General features: G+C 39.0%; 1 protein-coding gene across 4 annotated transcripts in view; it reads left to right on the forward strand.

The window, feature by feature from the left end:
* Window positions 1–13,743, forward strand: part of Smg1 (SMG1 nonsense mediated mRNA decay associated PI3K related kinase) — a 101,972-nt gene that overhangs the window by 78,571 nt on the left and 9,658 nt on the right. For all 4 annotated transcript variants that reach the window (XM_048460479.3, XM_085692981.2, XM_048460480.3 and 1 more), the window contains 13 exons: window positions 229–401; window positions 515–794; window positions 2,068–2,340; window positions 2,498–2,732; window positions 3,956–4,182; window positions 6,852–7,002; window positions 7,105–7,294; window positions 7,452–7,921; window positions 9,799–9,933; window positions 11,928–12,080; window positions 12,304–12,483; window positions 12,617–12,844; window positions 13,430–13,641. In XM_048460479.3, coding sequence (XP_048316436.1) covers window positions 229–401; window positions 515–794; window positions 2,068–2,340; window positions 2,498–2,732; window positions 3,956–4,182; window positions 6,852–7,002; window positions 7,105–7,294; window positions 7,452–7,921; window positions 9,799–9,933; window positions 11,928–12,080; window positions 12,304–12,483; window positions 12,617–12,844; window positions 13,430–13,641 — 2,907 coding nt within the window. The remainder of the gene's footprint in view (window positions 1–228; window positions 402–514; window positions 795–2,067; window positions 2,341–2,497; window positions 2,733–3,955; window positions 4,183–6,851; window positions 7,003–7,104; window positions 7,295–7,451; window positions 7,922–9,798; window positions 9,934–11,927; window positions 12,081–12,303; window positions 12,484–12,616; window positions 12,845–13,429; window positions 13,642–13,743) is intronic.

Here is a 13,743-nt window from a genome sequence, read left to right on the forward strand (position 1 = left end):
TTTAATCCCAACACTTGGGAGGCAGAGACAGGTGGATTTCTGTGAGTTCAAGGTCAACCTGGTCTATAGAGCAAGTTCAGGACAGCCAGGGCTAAACAGAGAAACACTGTCTCGGAAACACTCCCTCCCCACAAAGGCGCTAACTACTCTTAAGTTTTCGAAAAGTCCAGTTTTTACTAGATATAAGAAAGAGCTACAAGTGATCTTTGGCTTTGGTTTCCTGATTAGATATTCTGAGCATACTCAACTACAGACCCAGCAAAGAGCTGTTCAGGAAGCAATCCAGGTGAAGCTGAATGAGTTTGAACAGTGGATAACACATTATCAGGCTGCATTCAATAATTTAGAAGCAACCCAGCTTGCAAGTTTGCTACAGGAGATAAGCACACAAATGGACCTTGGTATGTGAGCATGTGGGTTCTGACATTGTATATTTGAGAGGATGGGATTCTAATCTGTGCTCTCGATGACTACTGACTTGAAATGGTTTCTTTGTGCCTATCTTTACTACAAGGGCCCCCAAGCTATGTACCAGCAACAGCCTTTCTACAGAATGCTGGCCAAGCCCACCTCATCAGCCAGTGCGAGCAGCTGGAAGGGGAAGTTGGCGCTCTTCTCCAGCAGAGGCGTTCTGTGCTTCGTGGCTGTTTGGAACAGCTGCATCACTATGCAACTGTCGCTCTGCAGTATCCCAAAGCCATATTTCAGAAACACCGAATTGAACAGTGGAAGGCCTGGATGGAAGAGCTCATCTGCAACACCACAGTAGAGCGTTGCCAAGAACTCTATAGGAAGTAAGTTGAAGGCATCTTTTTCTCTTCTTTGCACACTGAGGGAAGCAAGATTGTGTTATAGGTTGCTATCTTAGTTAGGGTATCTTTCTTTTTCTATGATGAAGAATATAACCAACAACAACTTGAGGAGGTAGTAGTGTATCTTACATCTTACTAGGCCAAAGCAGCTTCTTTTTTAACCAATGGTAATACAACATATTCACAGTGTATAGATGGGAATCCCACAATACCAGCATCAAAGGAAGAAAGGGTAGGAATTCAAGGCAGTAAACCTGGAGGCAGGGACTGATGCAGAGACTATGGAGGAAGATTGCTTACTGCTGTTTTTTGCTCAGCATGTTGATGGGTTGGCACCATCTTTTGTAGGCTGTGCTCTCCCACATTAATCATTTAGCAGGGAAATTCTCTAAAGACTTTCTTATAGGCTATATAGTAGAGTCATTTTCCCCTGAGGTTGTTCTTCCCAAATTTGTCTAGGTTTATATCAAAGTGACAGAAACCAACCAGTACGGTTGCTTTTTTTTTTTCCCCTAGAAAATGGTTAATAGAAGCTGATTTGTTTTTGTGTCCTTTTTTTTTTTTTTTTTTTTTTTTTTTTTTTTCCTTTAAACCCTTCTCTTTGAAACAGTTTGTCCTATGTCAGCCTTCCAGGTAGCTGAGATTACAGGTTCTTGCTATCACCCCCAGATTTATTTATTTATTTTTGGTTTTTCGAGAAAGGGTTTTGCTGTAGGTTTAGAGCCTATCCTGGAACTAGCTCTTGTAGACCAGGCTGGCCTCGAACTCAGAGATCCGCCTGCCTCTGCCTCTTCAGTGCTGGGATTAAAGGCGTGCACCACCACTGCCCCGCTTATTCTTTTTTTTTAGGAGAATGTTTACCCATAAAGGCAGACTGACTCAAACTACTAAAGGCTTGGATGTGATTCAGTGTTGTAAATATGGCATGTGTAAGGCTATGGGTTCTATTCCTACAGTACTGCAGAAAGAGATAGAGGGTATTAGTAATGTGAGCTCATTCAGGGTTTCTCTTGCAAGACGCTGTTTTTCTTAATTAGTATATACAAATGTTAGCATGGCAGGATTATTTAAGGAAGTTACACATCATTGATTGTATTACAAAATAGCTTATGTTCTTGAGAGTTTATCTGAAATGTAATTAATAATTTGTAATTTTTGAGGATAGAATGCAATTTTCCTGTATATTTTACAGTGTGAATATTTTTTACAAATAGGGGAATATTAATATAAGCAAGCGCCTGCTTTGTTTTTATAGATATGAAATACAGTATGCTCCTCAACCACCTCCAACGGTGTGTCAGTTTATCACTGCCACTGAAATGACCCTTCAGCGGTATGCAGCAGACATAAACAGCAGACTTATTAGACAAGTGGAACGCTTGAAACAAGAAGCTGTCACTGTGCCAGTTTGTGAAGATCAGTTAAAAGAAATTGAGCGTTGCATTAAAGTTTTCCTTCATGAAAATGGAGAAGAAGGGTCTCTGAGTCTAGCAAGTGTCATCATTTCTGCCCTTTGTACTCTTACAAGGTGAGCTAGCATACTTCATACTAGATCATTGTTTTGTTTTAATCCCAAATTTAAAATACTATTAGTTTTGGCTTGTGTTAGAGTCACTTTGTTTCAGATTTTTAACTCTTCTCTAGTCTATAACACCTAATCAAATCTGTTTTCATTGCCCACATAGGCGCAACCTTATGATGGAAGGTGCAGCCTCAAGTGCTGGGGAGCAACTGGTTGATCTGACATCCCGGGATGGAGCCTGGTTCCTGGAGGAATTGTGTAGTATGAGTGGAAATGTCACCTGTTTGGTGCAGTTACTGAAGCAGTGCCATCTGGTACCACAGGACTTGGATATTCCCAACCCAGTAGAAGCATCTGAAGCTGTTCATTTAGCCAACGGAGTATACACATCTCTGCAGGTGGACATGTATAAATTTTATAAGTTGGGTTGGGAACATAGTTCAGTTGATAGAGTGCTTGTATAGCATACGAGGAACTCTGGGTTTGATCCCTAGAACTACATAACCAAGAATGGTTGCAAATGCCTATAAACCCAGTATTCAGGAAGTAGAGGCAGGAAGATCAGAAAGTTAAGGTCATCCTTAGTTTTGAAATTAGGTTTTAAAATAACAACTTCAAAGAACCCAGCAGCAGAACAGATCATCAGGAAAGACAAGGCCCTGAGTTTTCTAAGTTGAGGTCTTGCTTAAAATTGCGTGCACATAAAACAGCCATGGGGTGAGGTTTGCAGTTAATTCAGCTGTTGAATATTGCTTAAGCATCCATTTAAAATAAGGATCGGAGCATAGGTCTTTTGTTTTTGTTTTTGTTTTAACTTTTTGAAACAAGGTTTCTCTGTTAACAACCCTGACTGTCCTGGAACTCACTCTGTGTACGAGGCTTGCCCCGAACTCACAGAGATCCGCCTCCTGAGTGCTGAGATTAAAGACACATGCCACCACTGTTTGACCAGAGTGTGACTTTGTATAATTTTTTTGTTTGTTTGTTTTTTGAGGTGGGGTCTCATTTCCCTTTTTTAATTTTTTGAAGTAGGGTTTTCTCTGTGTTAACAATCCTGGCTGTCCTGAAACTGGTTTTGTAGACCAGGCTGGCATCAAACTCACAGAGATCCATCTGTCTCTGCCTCCTGAGTGCTGGGATTAAAGACAGGCGCCACTGCTGTTGGCCAGAGTGTAGGTTTGTATACATTTTTCTTTTTTTTTTTTTTTTAAAGATGGCATCTCATGCAGCTCTGGCTGGCCTGTATTCTCACCATGTAGCCCATGCTGGGCTGGAATTCCTGCCTCTGCCTCCTAATCCCAAGGGCTAAGATTAAAGGTGTGTACCACCACACCCAACCTAACAATTTTTAGTTTTGGGATTTTTGGAGGCAGGGTCTGTCTTTGTAACCTTGGCTGGTCTGGAACTTGCCACGTAGTCTATCTCAGATTTATGGCAACCCTCAAACTTCCAGCAGTCCCTCTGACTCTGCTTCCTGAGCTCTAAGATTACAAGTGTGTGCCACAGTTCCCTGTATGAGTTGTTTTTAATTTATGGGAGTGTGTTATTAAATGTATAACTTGCCTAAAATTTGGAGAAACATTAACATATATATATATATATATATATATTCTCTTTATAGGAATTAAATTCAAATTTCCGGCAAATCATATTCCCAGAAGCACTTAGATGTTTAATGAAGGGGGAATGCACCTTAGAAAGTATGCTACATGAGCTAGACAGTCTGATTGAGCAGACAACTGACGGAGTTCCTCTGCAGACTCTAGTTGAGTCGCTTCAAGCCTACTTACGAAACACAGCCATGGGACTTGAAGAAGAAACTCATGCTCATTATATCGATGTTGCTAGGTAAGTGTGCTAGCCAGCTGGCAGATCAGCAGTGGTGACACATGCCTGTAATACCAGGGCCTTGAAGACTAAGGCAAAAACATGGCCAGTTTGAGTCATCTTGTCAGAGAAAGAGAGGTGGTAGGAATTAGGAGGCAGCCAGGTAATGAGATTCTGAGCTCTAACCTCATTAAATTTAATTTTTAGGGCAAATCTGATTACTGATACATGCTCATGCCTTTTAAAAAAACAAATCCATTACTTCATAATAATTACAGACTCATTAGAGATTGTCTGCAGTCATGTGCAAGTTCATCTCTTGTCTGACCTTACTTGCATGTTTATTGCTTATAGCACAATGGCAGTGTCTTAAAATGGGCAGTGGGAAAGTCATGGAACATGCTTGTCTTTCACTAATAACACATATACTCATTTTAGTGTCTGTTCCCTTTAATAGCTTTATGCAGGTCTTTGTTGTGCACACTACTACCCTTTTGTTGCTATAGCTACATGCATGTGCATAAAGTTCAATGTGTGTATTGGGTTGTTTTTTTGCTTTTTGTGTGTGTGGTGGGGGTGGGGTGCTTTGGTGCACATGCGGAAGTCAGAGGGCATATTTATAGAGTCAGTTCTCTGCTTCCACTTTTACATGGGTTCTGGGAGCCTAACTCGGGTTGTTGGGCTTTACCCACTGAGCCCTTTTGCCAACTCTCAGTGTGAGTTTTTTTCAGCCATTGAAACATCTGAGGTGAACTTGACTGATGTAATGGGTACCCCACATCAGACAAAGTTAAAATTTAGTTCATATTTATCTTTGGGAGATTAAACATTGTATGCTTTTCTATAATCCAGAAAAGCAGTTGGATTTTGGAACCCATTGAGATTACATAGCTCTCCAGATTTACATTGTTGTTGTGACTGAGCCCTACACCCCTTTGTTAGTTTAGAGATTAAGGATATCTTTGGCATTCTGACATTGAATTCACTGCAGAAAATATAAATGGGTGAGGGGCATGGAGGGGGCACTTGATTTCTTTACATGGGAATTGCAAATTCCTTACATGGGAGAGGAAGAAGTGAAGAATTTATTTATTTATTTATTTATTTCGCATGCGATGTCTACATCTGCTCATTCTGGTTTATATTCTTTTCCTTGTTTTGTCTAATTTTTATTATGTATGGGGAGGGTACTCTTGCCACTGTGCACAAACTACTTTGTGCAGTTGCATGTCTCCACCTTTTTTGGGTTCTGTGGATTGAACTCAGGTCGTTGGGCTTTGATAATCTGATAGGCTCTGTCTTTATCTAGCCATTGTAACAACCTTCCCTTTAGTTATTTTGAAGTATTTTTCCCCTAAGATTTTTTCTTAAATCAGGAAATACAAAATATGAACATATCTTTTATAAACTTTGTCATTCACTCAACAAAAATGTAGGAACAATTCCTTCATGTTAGTGCTGCATTTCGAAATTCTCTTTTTTCCCTATTACTTTTTAGCTGTAGCTTCATAAGAGTATAATAACGTAGACAGGTACCAGCTAAAAGTTGTTTAAAATATTCACATAACAGCAGTATCATCATTTTAAGCAATGGTTAAAAATTTGACTTAAGCTAGTTAGTGGTGGCACACGTCTTTAATCCCAGCATTCTGCAGGCAGAGACAGGCAGACCTCTGAGTTCAAAGCCAACCTGATCTACAGAGCGATTTCTAGGACAGGCTCCAAAGCTGCAGAGAAACTCTGTCCCCGCCTCGCTCCCCCCCCCCCCCCAAAAAAAAAGGTTGACTTAAATCAGCTTATCTTTTACTGAATTTCAGTTCTCACTTTATTTGCTGTGTGTTTGGGTGTGTGAATGCAAGTACATGTGCCCATGTCGGTATATGTAGAAGCTAGAGTTTGATGTCAAGTGTCTTGCTCTATTGTTCTGCTTTTCTTTTCTTTATTTTTTAAATTGTAAGAGTCATTATGTCACTGATTGGCTGTACTTGCAGGATCCCCCTGTCTTGGCCTCCCATTGCTGGGTATATAGTCATATAACACCATGCCTTGCTGTTTATGAAAGTTGTCATCTGCCATACTCAAATTTTTTTTGAAGTTTTTAAATGTGCATAATTCAAAACTGTGCATATTCCAAGTGGCAGGTACTTCCATTACTGTCTAAAGTTAGGGGCTGGAGAGATGGCTCAGTGGTTAAGAGCATTGCCTGCTCTACCAAAGGTCCTGAGTTCAATTCCCGGCAACCACAAATATTTGTAATGAGATCTGGTGTCCTCTTCTGGCCTGCAGACATACACATGACAGAATATTGTATACATAATAAATATTTTTTTTAAAAGTTAGTTCCAATTGCATGTCTATGACACCACTGCACCCGACAATTTCTATAGATATATGCTTTAGAATTAGGTTATTCTTGACAGTCTTATATATTAATATAGTAATTTTTAAGGTATCGCTCACACTTTTGTAAAATTTAGGTCACATAAGTAGTTATTACATATTATTAAACTGAATTGAAGTCATGGATTTTATAATGGAATTGGCACTAAATACTATTTTCTCATAGCAGTTCCCATAATGCTAGCTTCTGTGGAATTGGCACAACAGCTCTGAGAGTTACAGGCTTTTGTGTTACCCCAAACAAATTCTCCTTCAGGTGAAGTTTTTAACACTTTTTTCTTTTTCTCTAGAATGCTGCATGCTCAATATGGTGAATTAATTCAACCAAGAAATGGTTCAGTTGATGAAACACCAAAAATGTCAGCTGGCCAGATGCTTTTGGTAGCATTTGATGGCATGTTTGCTCAAGTTGAAACTGCTTTTGGCTTATTAGTTGAAAAGGTATACATTAACTTGGTTTTATGAAAGGTGTTAAGTGCAGTAGTCATTTATAGAGAAAGTGAACATTTCTTCTTCTTCTTCTTTTTTTTTTTTTTTGTATAGTTAAACAAGATGGAAATTCCTGTAGCTTGGAGGAAGATTGACATTATCCGGGAAGCCAGGAGTACCCAGGTCAACTTTTTTGATGATGATAATCACCGTCAGGTGCTAGAAGAGATTTTCTTTTTAAAAAGACTACAAACGATAAAGGAGTTCTTCAGGCTCTGTGGTACCTTTTCTAAAACATTATCAGGTAATATCAGCATCCTGGGTTAGGCTGTACTAGTATTTAGAAGGGATCTTGATGGAGCAGGCTTGTTTGTTTGCGCACATGTGAATTCTCAGTGCTTCAGATAAGCAGTTTAATCTTACCATTCAGGATCTGTTTTAAGATGATTTTTGTTTTTTAGGATCAAGTTCACTTGAAGATCAAAATACAGTTAATGGACCTGTGCAGATTGTCAATGTGAAAACCCTCTTTAGAAACTCTTGCTTCAGTGAAGACCAAATGGCCAAGCCTATCAAGGCCTTTACAGCTGACTTTGTAAGGCAGCTCTTGATAGGACTTCCAAACCAAGCCCTTGGGCTCACACTGTGTAGCTTTATCAGTGCCCTGGGTGTAGACATCATCGCTCAGGTGGAGGCAAAGGACTTTGGTGCTGAAAGCAAAGTTTCTGTCGATGATCTATGTAAGAAAGCTGTAGAGCACAACATCCAGGTAGGGAAGTTCTCACAGTTAGTTATGAACAGGGCTACTGTGTTAGCTAGCTCCTATGACACAGCCTGGAAGAAGCATGACCTGGTGCGCAGACTGGAAACCAGCATTTCTTCCTGTAAGACAAGCCTACAGCGGGTGCAGCTGCACATCGCCATGTTCCAGGTGAGCAGTTTGCTGGTTAGTGTGGTTTTCCTTATACACAGTTCATGTGTGCCAATGTAAAAATATATAAACTGCCTCAACTGTGCCAAACCAAAGTGAATACTTTCAGGATTTTTTGTGTTTGCAATTAATGTGTTGAATAACAATGAGTACTGATCATGAGTATAATTTGTAACAGTTGTACTTATTCATGATATACGTTGATCTTCATCCTGTATTATTGGATTTATGATTAAATTTATCTTTAAATAGGTTTCACTGATGCTCTCAAATACAATATATAGCTTTGGATCTAAGTAAATCTGCCTTTATTTTTTAAAACTACTTATAGATACCTATTTTCTCATGTTAGCACAGGCTTTGGGATAACAGATTAGATTCTAACCAATTCTAGTTCTGATATCCTACCTATAGATAGAGGGCTGCTATCCCTTGTGGAAGATGACTTGTGAGGGTTAGGCAACTATGTGAAGATGGTATGCACAGTGTGACTCAGGGGTGGCTTTCTTATTTATTCTTTGATGAATATAGGCTTTGACATTGTCAGTAGCATCAAAAAAGTTAAAGGCAGGTTTTGGAATCAGTTTTGGCATAAGCAGTGGTTATTTTGTTTCACTTTTTTCAGTGAAACTGTCTTTCCTTCTATTGGCAGTTTTATTTTCACTAGCTATTTTCTTACTTCATAATCATGTTAGTTGTGTATTAATAGTTCTGCTTCTCACACATTGTGGGATGGGTGGGGTAATACTTTATGAATTATGAAAATATTTTATGTTTTGAAATAATGTACATTTTGGATGTTATTACCTTAAAACTTATCAGTGTTGAGGTTGGGAATGTTAGTTGGCAATGCATGTACACAGTCCAGTATTGCATAAACTGGATTTGGTGGTATACACTTGTTTGGGCAGGAGGATCAGAAGTTGAAGGTCATCTTTGGCTATGTAGCAAGTTTGAGGCCAGCCTTAGCTATATGAGACCGTCCAAAATCATCATCATCATCATCATCATAATAATAATAAAATGCCAAAAATTTAAAATTGACAATTAACATTAAGGGAAACTTGTTAGGAATCCTCCATTTTTAAATTTGGGTACCTTAAACTGTAAGCAGAATGTATAACTATTAGATTATCATTTGCTATTAGTTGGTGCTAGGAATCAAATCCAAGGCCTTACACATTATATTAGATGCATCACTAAACTATACCCCCAGTTTAGATTATCATTTGCTATTAGTTGGTGCTAGGAATCAAATCCAAGGCCTTACACATTATATTAGATGCATCACTAAACTATACCCCCAGTTCCTGTGTAGCCCAGATGACTGTTAGAACATTAAAAAAGAAAAATGATTTGATAGTGTGAAGAGTTATTTTTCTGTCTAGTCTCCTTGCTAGACAATCCTACCAGACCCCAAACTAATTTCACTGCATCCTCTTATCTAGAGATTGACACACACACACACACCATAAAGACAAAGTATACTTTTTAAAAGTTATTTTGTTTTTAAATGTAACTCACCTGACCCGAAACTTGTTATACTCCTGTCTCAGTCTTGGCAAGTGCTGGGACTACAGGTTTATGCCACTAGACCTGGAAAGGTCAGCTGTTTTGGGGCATGCCTACCTACTATAAGACTTATCAGCTGTTTTAAGAATCCCTGTTTAAATGTATTAGTGATCTCTTGAAGTTTACCAGCCATTCTCCATGTCAGGGAAGTTTTCAGTTTGGATGTGATACTTCTTTCACCAACTAATTGTCCCTTCACTGCCACTCAATTTTCTGTCTTCTCCCAGTCTTACCTCATGCTACCCTTCCCTCATTTATCTGACGTTTTATTCTACTAGTACTACATTCCTTTTTTCTTTAAATAGTGGCAACATGAAGACCTCCTTATCAATAGACCACAAGCCATGTCAGTCACTCCACCTCGGTCTGCAATCCTGACCAGCATGAAGAAGAAACTGCATGCTCTCAGTCAGATTGAGACTTCGATTGGGACTGTTCAGGTGAGTTTGACGTCTTGCTATTAGCACAATTATTTGCCAAGTAACTAATGACGTTCATTGTATCTGTGTCTGTCTTTGACTTCTAAGCCAAGGGAGTATAATACAGTCCCTTTTCACTTTCATTTTAATTTTTTAAATTTTTTTGTTTTTAGTGAAAAATGAAGTGCTTTTCATAGAATATATTCTGGCCAGTTTTCCCTCCCTCATCTCCTCCAGAGCCTCCACCTCCCACTCTTTTAACACCATACCTTCTTTCTCTCATAAGAGACCAAATAGATAATTTTTTTTTCTCTTACTCTCCAAGGCCAGGGACTCCTACAGTATAGATTTTGCTGTTTACTTTGAAACTTGGTTGCTTCTGTAGATAAAGGGTTTAATATGTTCAAGGCAGCAGGTATGTTTCTAAATGATTGTTATTGGTTATGTGCTTTCAGCTGTGTTGAAAGCAAAATATTTAGTTAATTTTTTTAAAAATAAAACTGGTCTTGGAGACTTATGTATATAACTCAGATAGTTGGTGACATTCTTTTCTGATTATACAATTTATTAGTGTAATATGAAATGCAATACTTATGTAGTATTTTTAAATTTTTTTGTATGTTTGTTTTTTTGAGATAGGGTTTCTATATAGCCCTGACTGTCCTGCAACTCTTCCTGTAGACTAGGATGGCCTCAAACTCAGAGGCCTGGTGCTGGGATTATAGTTGTGTGCCACGATTATAGTTGTGTGCCACCACCGACTGACTGGCTGTATTTTAAATTTTTGAAGTGAAGCTTTTTGCTCTTAGTTCTTAGAAGTTGGCCAGCAGTCTGCCAGTTGAGCTTTGAACTATGTCCCCAACTGTGTTTCCCTCCTTCCCTCCCTCCCTCCTTTCCCTCCCTCCCTTCCCTCCATCACTCTCTCCCTCTCTCTTTCCTTCTTTTAATTTTTAAACTTCTTTATTTTTCTTGTGCTAAGAATTGAACATATGATCTCATGCTTGCTATGCAACACAGGCTACTCCTCAGTTTCATACATCTCCAGCAGTGTTTGGACTTTTTTTTTTTCTCGCCTCATTTTGGCATGGAGGTGACAGGTTCTTACCCTGTAGTCCAGGCTATCCTGGGACTGTTCATTGACATTCTCAGTGCTATGATTATAGGTGTACCACCATCTCGACAAATCTGTATTTAATTTTTTAAAAACTACTTAAAAAATAGCAATAACGGGCTGGAGAGATGGCTCAGCGGTTAATCTACAGAAGCAACCATCTGAAATGAGATCTGATGCCCTCTTCTGGCCTGCAGGCAGACACGCAGACAGAATATGGTATAAATAATTAATAAATAAATAAATGTTTTAAAAAAATAACAATAACAAACCCTGAAAAAAAATCCTAAGAACATGAAAGTGCTATAGATTTTAAGAAAATAAATTGCTGGGTGGTGGTGGCACATGCCTTTAATCCCAGCACTCGGGAGGCAGAGGCAGGCAGATCCTCTGTGAGTTCGAGGCCAGCTGGTCTGAAAGAGCTAGTTCCAGGACAGGCTCCCAAAGCTACAGAGAAGCCTTGTCTCGGGGAAACATCCCCCCCTCCTCAAGAAAAAAAAAAAAAAAGGAAATTAAAAATCAAACTTTCTTTCCCCTGACGCTTTGACCCTTAAATACTCAAATAAAATCAGGGTGAATGGGCTAGAGAAATGGTGCAGGGGTTGAGAGCACAAACTGCTCTTCCAGAAGACCCAGGTTCAATTCCCAGCACCCACATGGCAGCTCAGAACTATTACTCCAAGATCTGACACTCTTACATAGACATACATGCAGGTAAAACAACAATGTACATAAAATAAAAATAAAGAAAAAAATCAAGATTAACTCCAAAACAAAGGTGTCTGAGGTGTTTTCTAAATTAAGCATGCTCACCCTTGCTTCTTCTGAATCTGGCTGATCATAAAATGCTTCACATAGAGTGGAGAGTGTGGTGAGGGCTCAGGGATTCTGCTGACTTTTACAGGAGAAACTAGCAGCCCTTGAAGCAAGTATTGAACAGCGGCTGAAGTGGGCAGGTGGTGCCAATCCTGCACTGGCACCAGTACTACAAGATTTTGAAGCAACAATAGCTGAAAGAAGAAATCTTGTTCTCAAAGAGAGCCAGAGAGCAAACCAGGTACAGCATCCTGAACCTACTGTGATTGTTTCAAGAATATGAAAGCATTAGAATTTTGTGTTTAGGTGCTTTTTGCTATTTCAGATCTAGGAATACTATGTTCACTACTTAATAAGAGTCCTATATTCTCAGAACCAGTTCTCATTCAGATTCTAAAATGCATAGGTAGTGTTTTCACATCATCAGTCTCCTTTCCCACCCTGTGTGGGTTCTCTCTTCACAGGTCACTTTTCTCTGCAGCAACATCATTCATTTTGAAAGTCTACGAACAAGAACTGCAGAAGCCTTAAGCCTGGATGCCGCCTTATTTGAGCTAATCAAAAGATGTCAGCAGATGTGTTCATTTGCATCACAGTTCAACAGTTCAGTCTCTGAGTTAGAGCTTCGTTTGTTACAGAGAGTGGTAAGTCCTGTGGGAGTAATTAACTAGAAGCATTAAAAATAATAAGGCCAGAAACCCAAATTAAAGTTACAATTATTTAAGACTAAGTAATATAACAAATTGTTCCAATTGTATTAATGCTTATTCTATTTAGGACACGACTCTTGAACATCCCATTGGCAGTTCTGAGTGGCTTCTGTCAGCACACAAGCAGTTGACCCAGGATATGTCCACCCAGAGGGCTGTTCAGACAGAGAAGGAGCAACAAATAGAGACCGTCTGTGAGACCATCCAGAGCTTAGTGGACAGTGTAAAGACTGTGCTCACAGGTCATAACCGGCAGCTTGGTGATGTCAAACATCTCCTGAAAGCCATGGCTAAGGTAATGCATCTCACTGACATAGTTTCCTGACTCAAGACCTTATAGGTCACATCTTGTGGAAAGATGTGATACTTTGTAATCAAAAATAACTTCTCAATTTACATCTTGCAACTTGTTTGTAACTAGGTCAGAATGTTTTCAGCAACCATTTCTTTTTTTTTTCTTCCAAAGCAGTCATTATGATTTTTGTACAAAGAGAATCTGAGGCTTAAATAGATGAACTTAGTGTCCAATGAAACAGCTATTTTGGTTTTTAGTTTCTTCGTTCCCACTTGTGTCTCCGAACAAACAGAGCTTTTCTCCAAAGTGAATTAATTATTGTCTCTTCCTCCAGTACCCTATTTAGTGTGATTAATAAGAAAATCCATTCCCAGAAAAGACTAAAGTACTTCATTATTTTGATATTTCTTTTTATTTGAAGCTAGAAATAAAGATCCTGTAAATAAAAGAAACTGGCATATAAAAGGCAGATCAAACACAGTGACATTTAGATCATTTATTACCTCTTGATCACAAGGTGACTGTCTTGAGAGGAATTGCTTGAACAAACAAGTCTGTTACTAATGGATTGTGCATTGGTGGCAGGATGAAGAGGCTGCTCTGGCAGATGCTGAAGATATCCCCTATGAGAGCAGTGTCAGGCAGTTCCTGGCTGAATATAAATCATGGCAAGACAACATTCAGACAGTTTTGTTCACTTTAGTCCAGGCCATGGGTCAAGTTCGAAGTCAAGAACATGTTGAAATGCTGCAGGAAATCACTCCAACCTTGAAAGAACTGAAGACACAAAGCCAGAGGTAAGGGTAAACTCTCATGACATAGAAGCAAATCCTAAGTATTTACTGATGTATTTGTAAATAGTTACCTGATAAAAACATTCCACAAATAAATGTTTCATA

This window comes from Myodes glareolus, chromosome 7 (assembly GCF_982192425.1).
Source record: "Myodes glareolus chromosome 7, mMyoGla1.1, whole genome shotgun sequence".
Classification (NCBI taxonomy): domain Eukaryota; kingdom Metazoa; phylum Chordata; class Mammalia; order Rodentia; family Cricetidae; genus Myodes; species Myodes glareolus.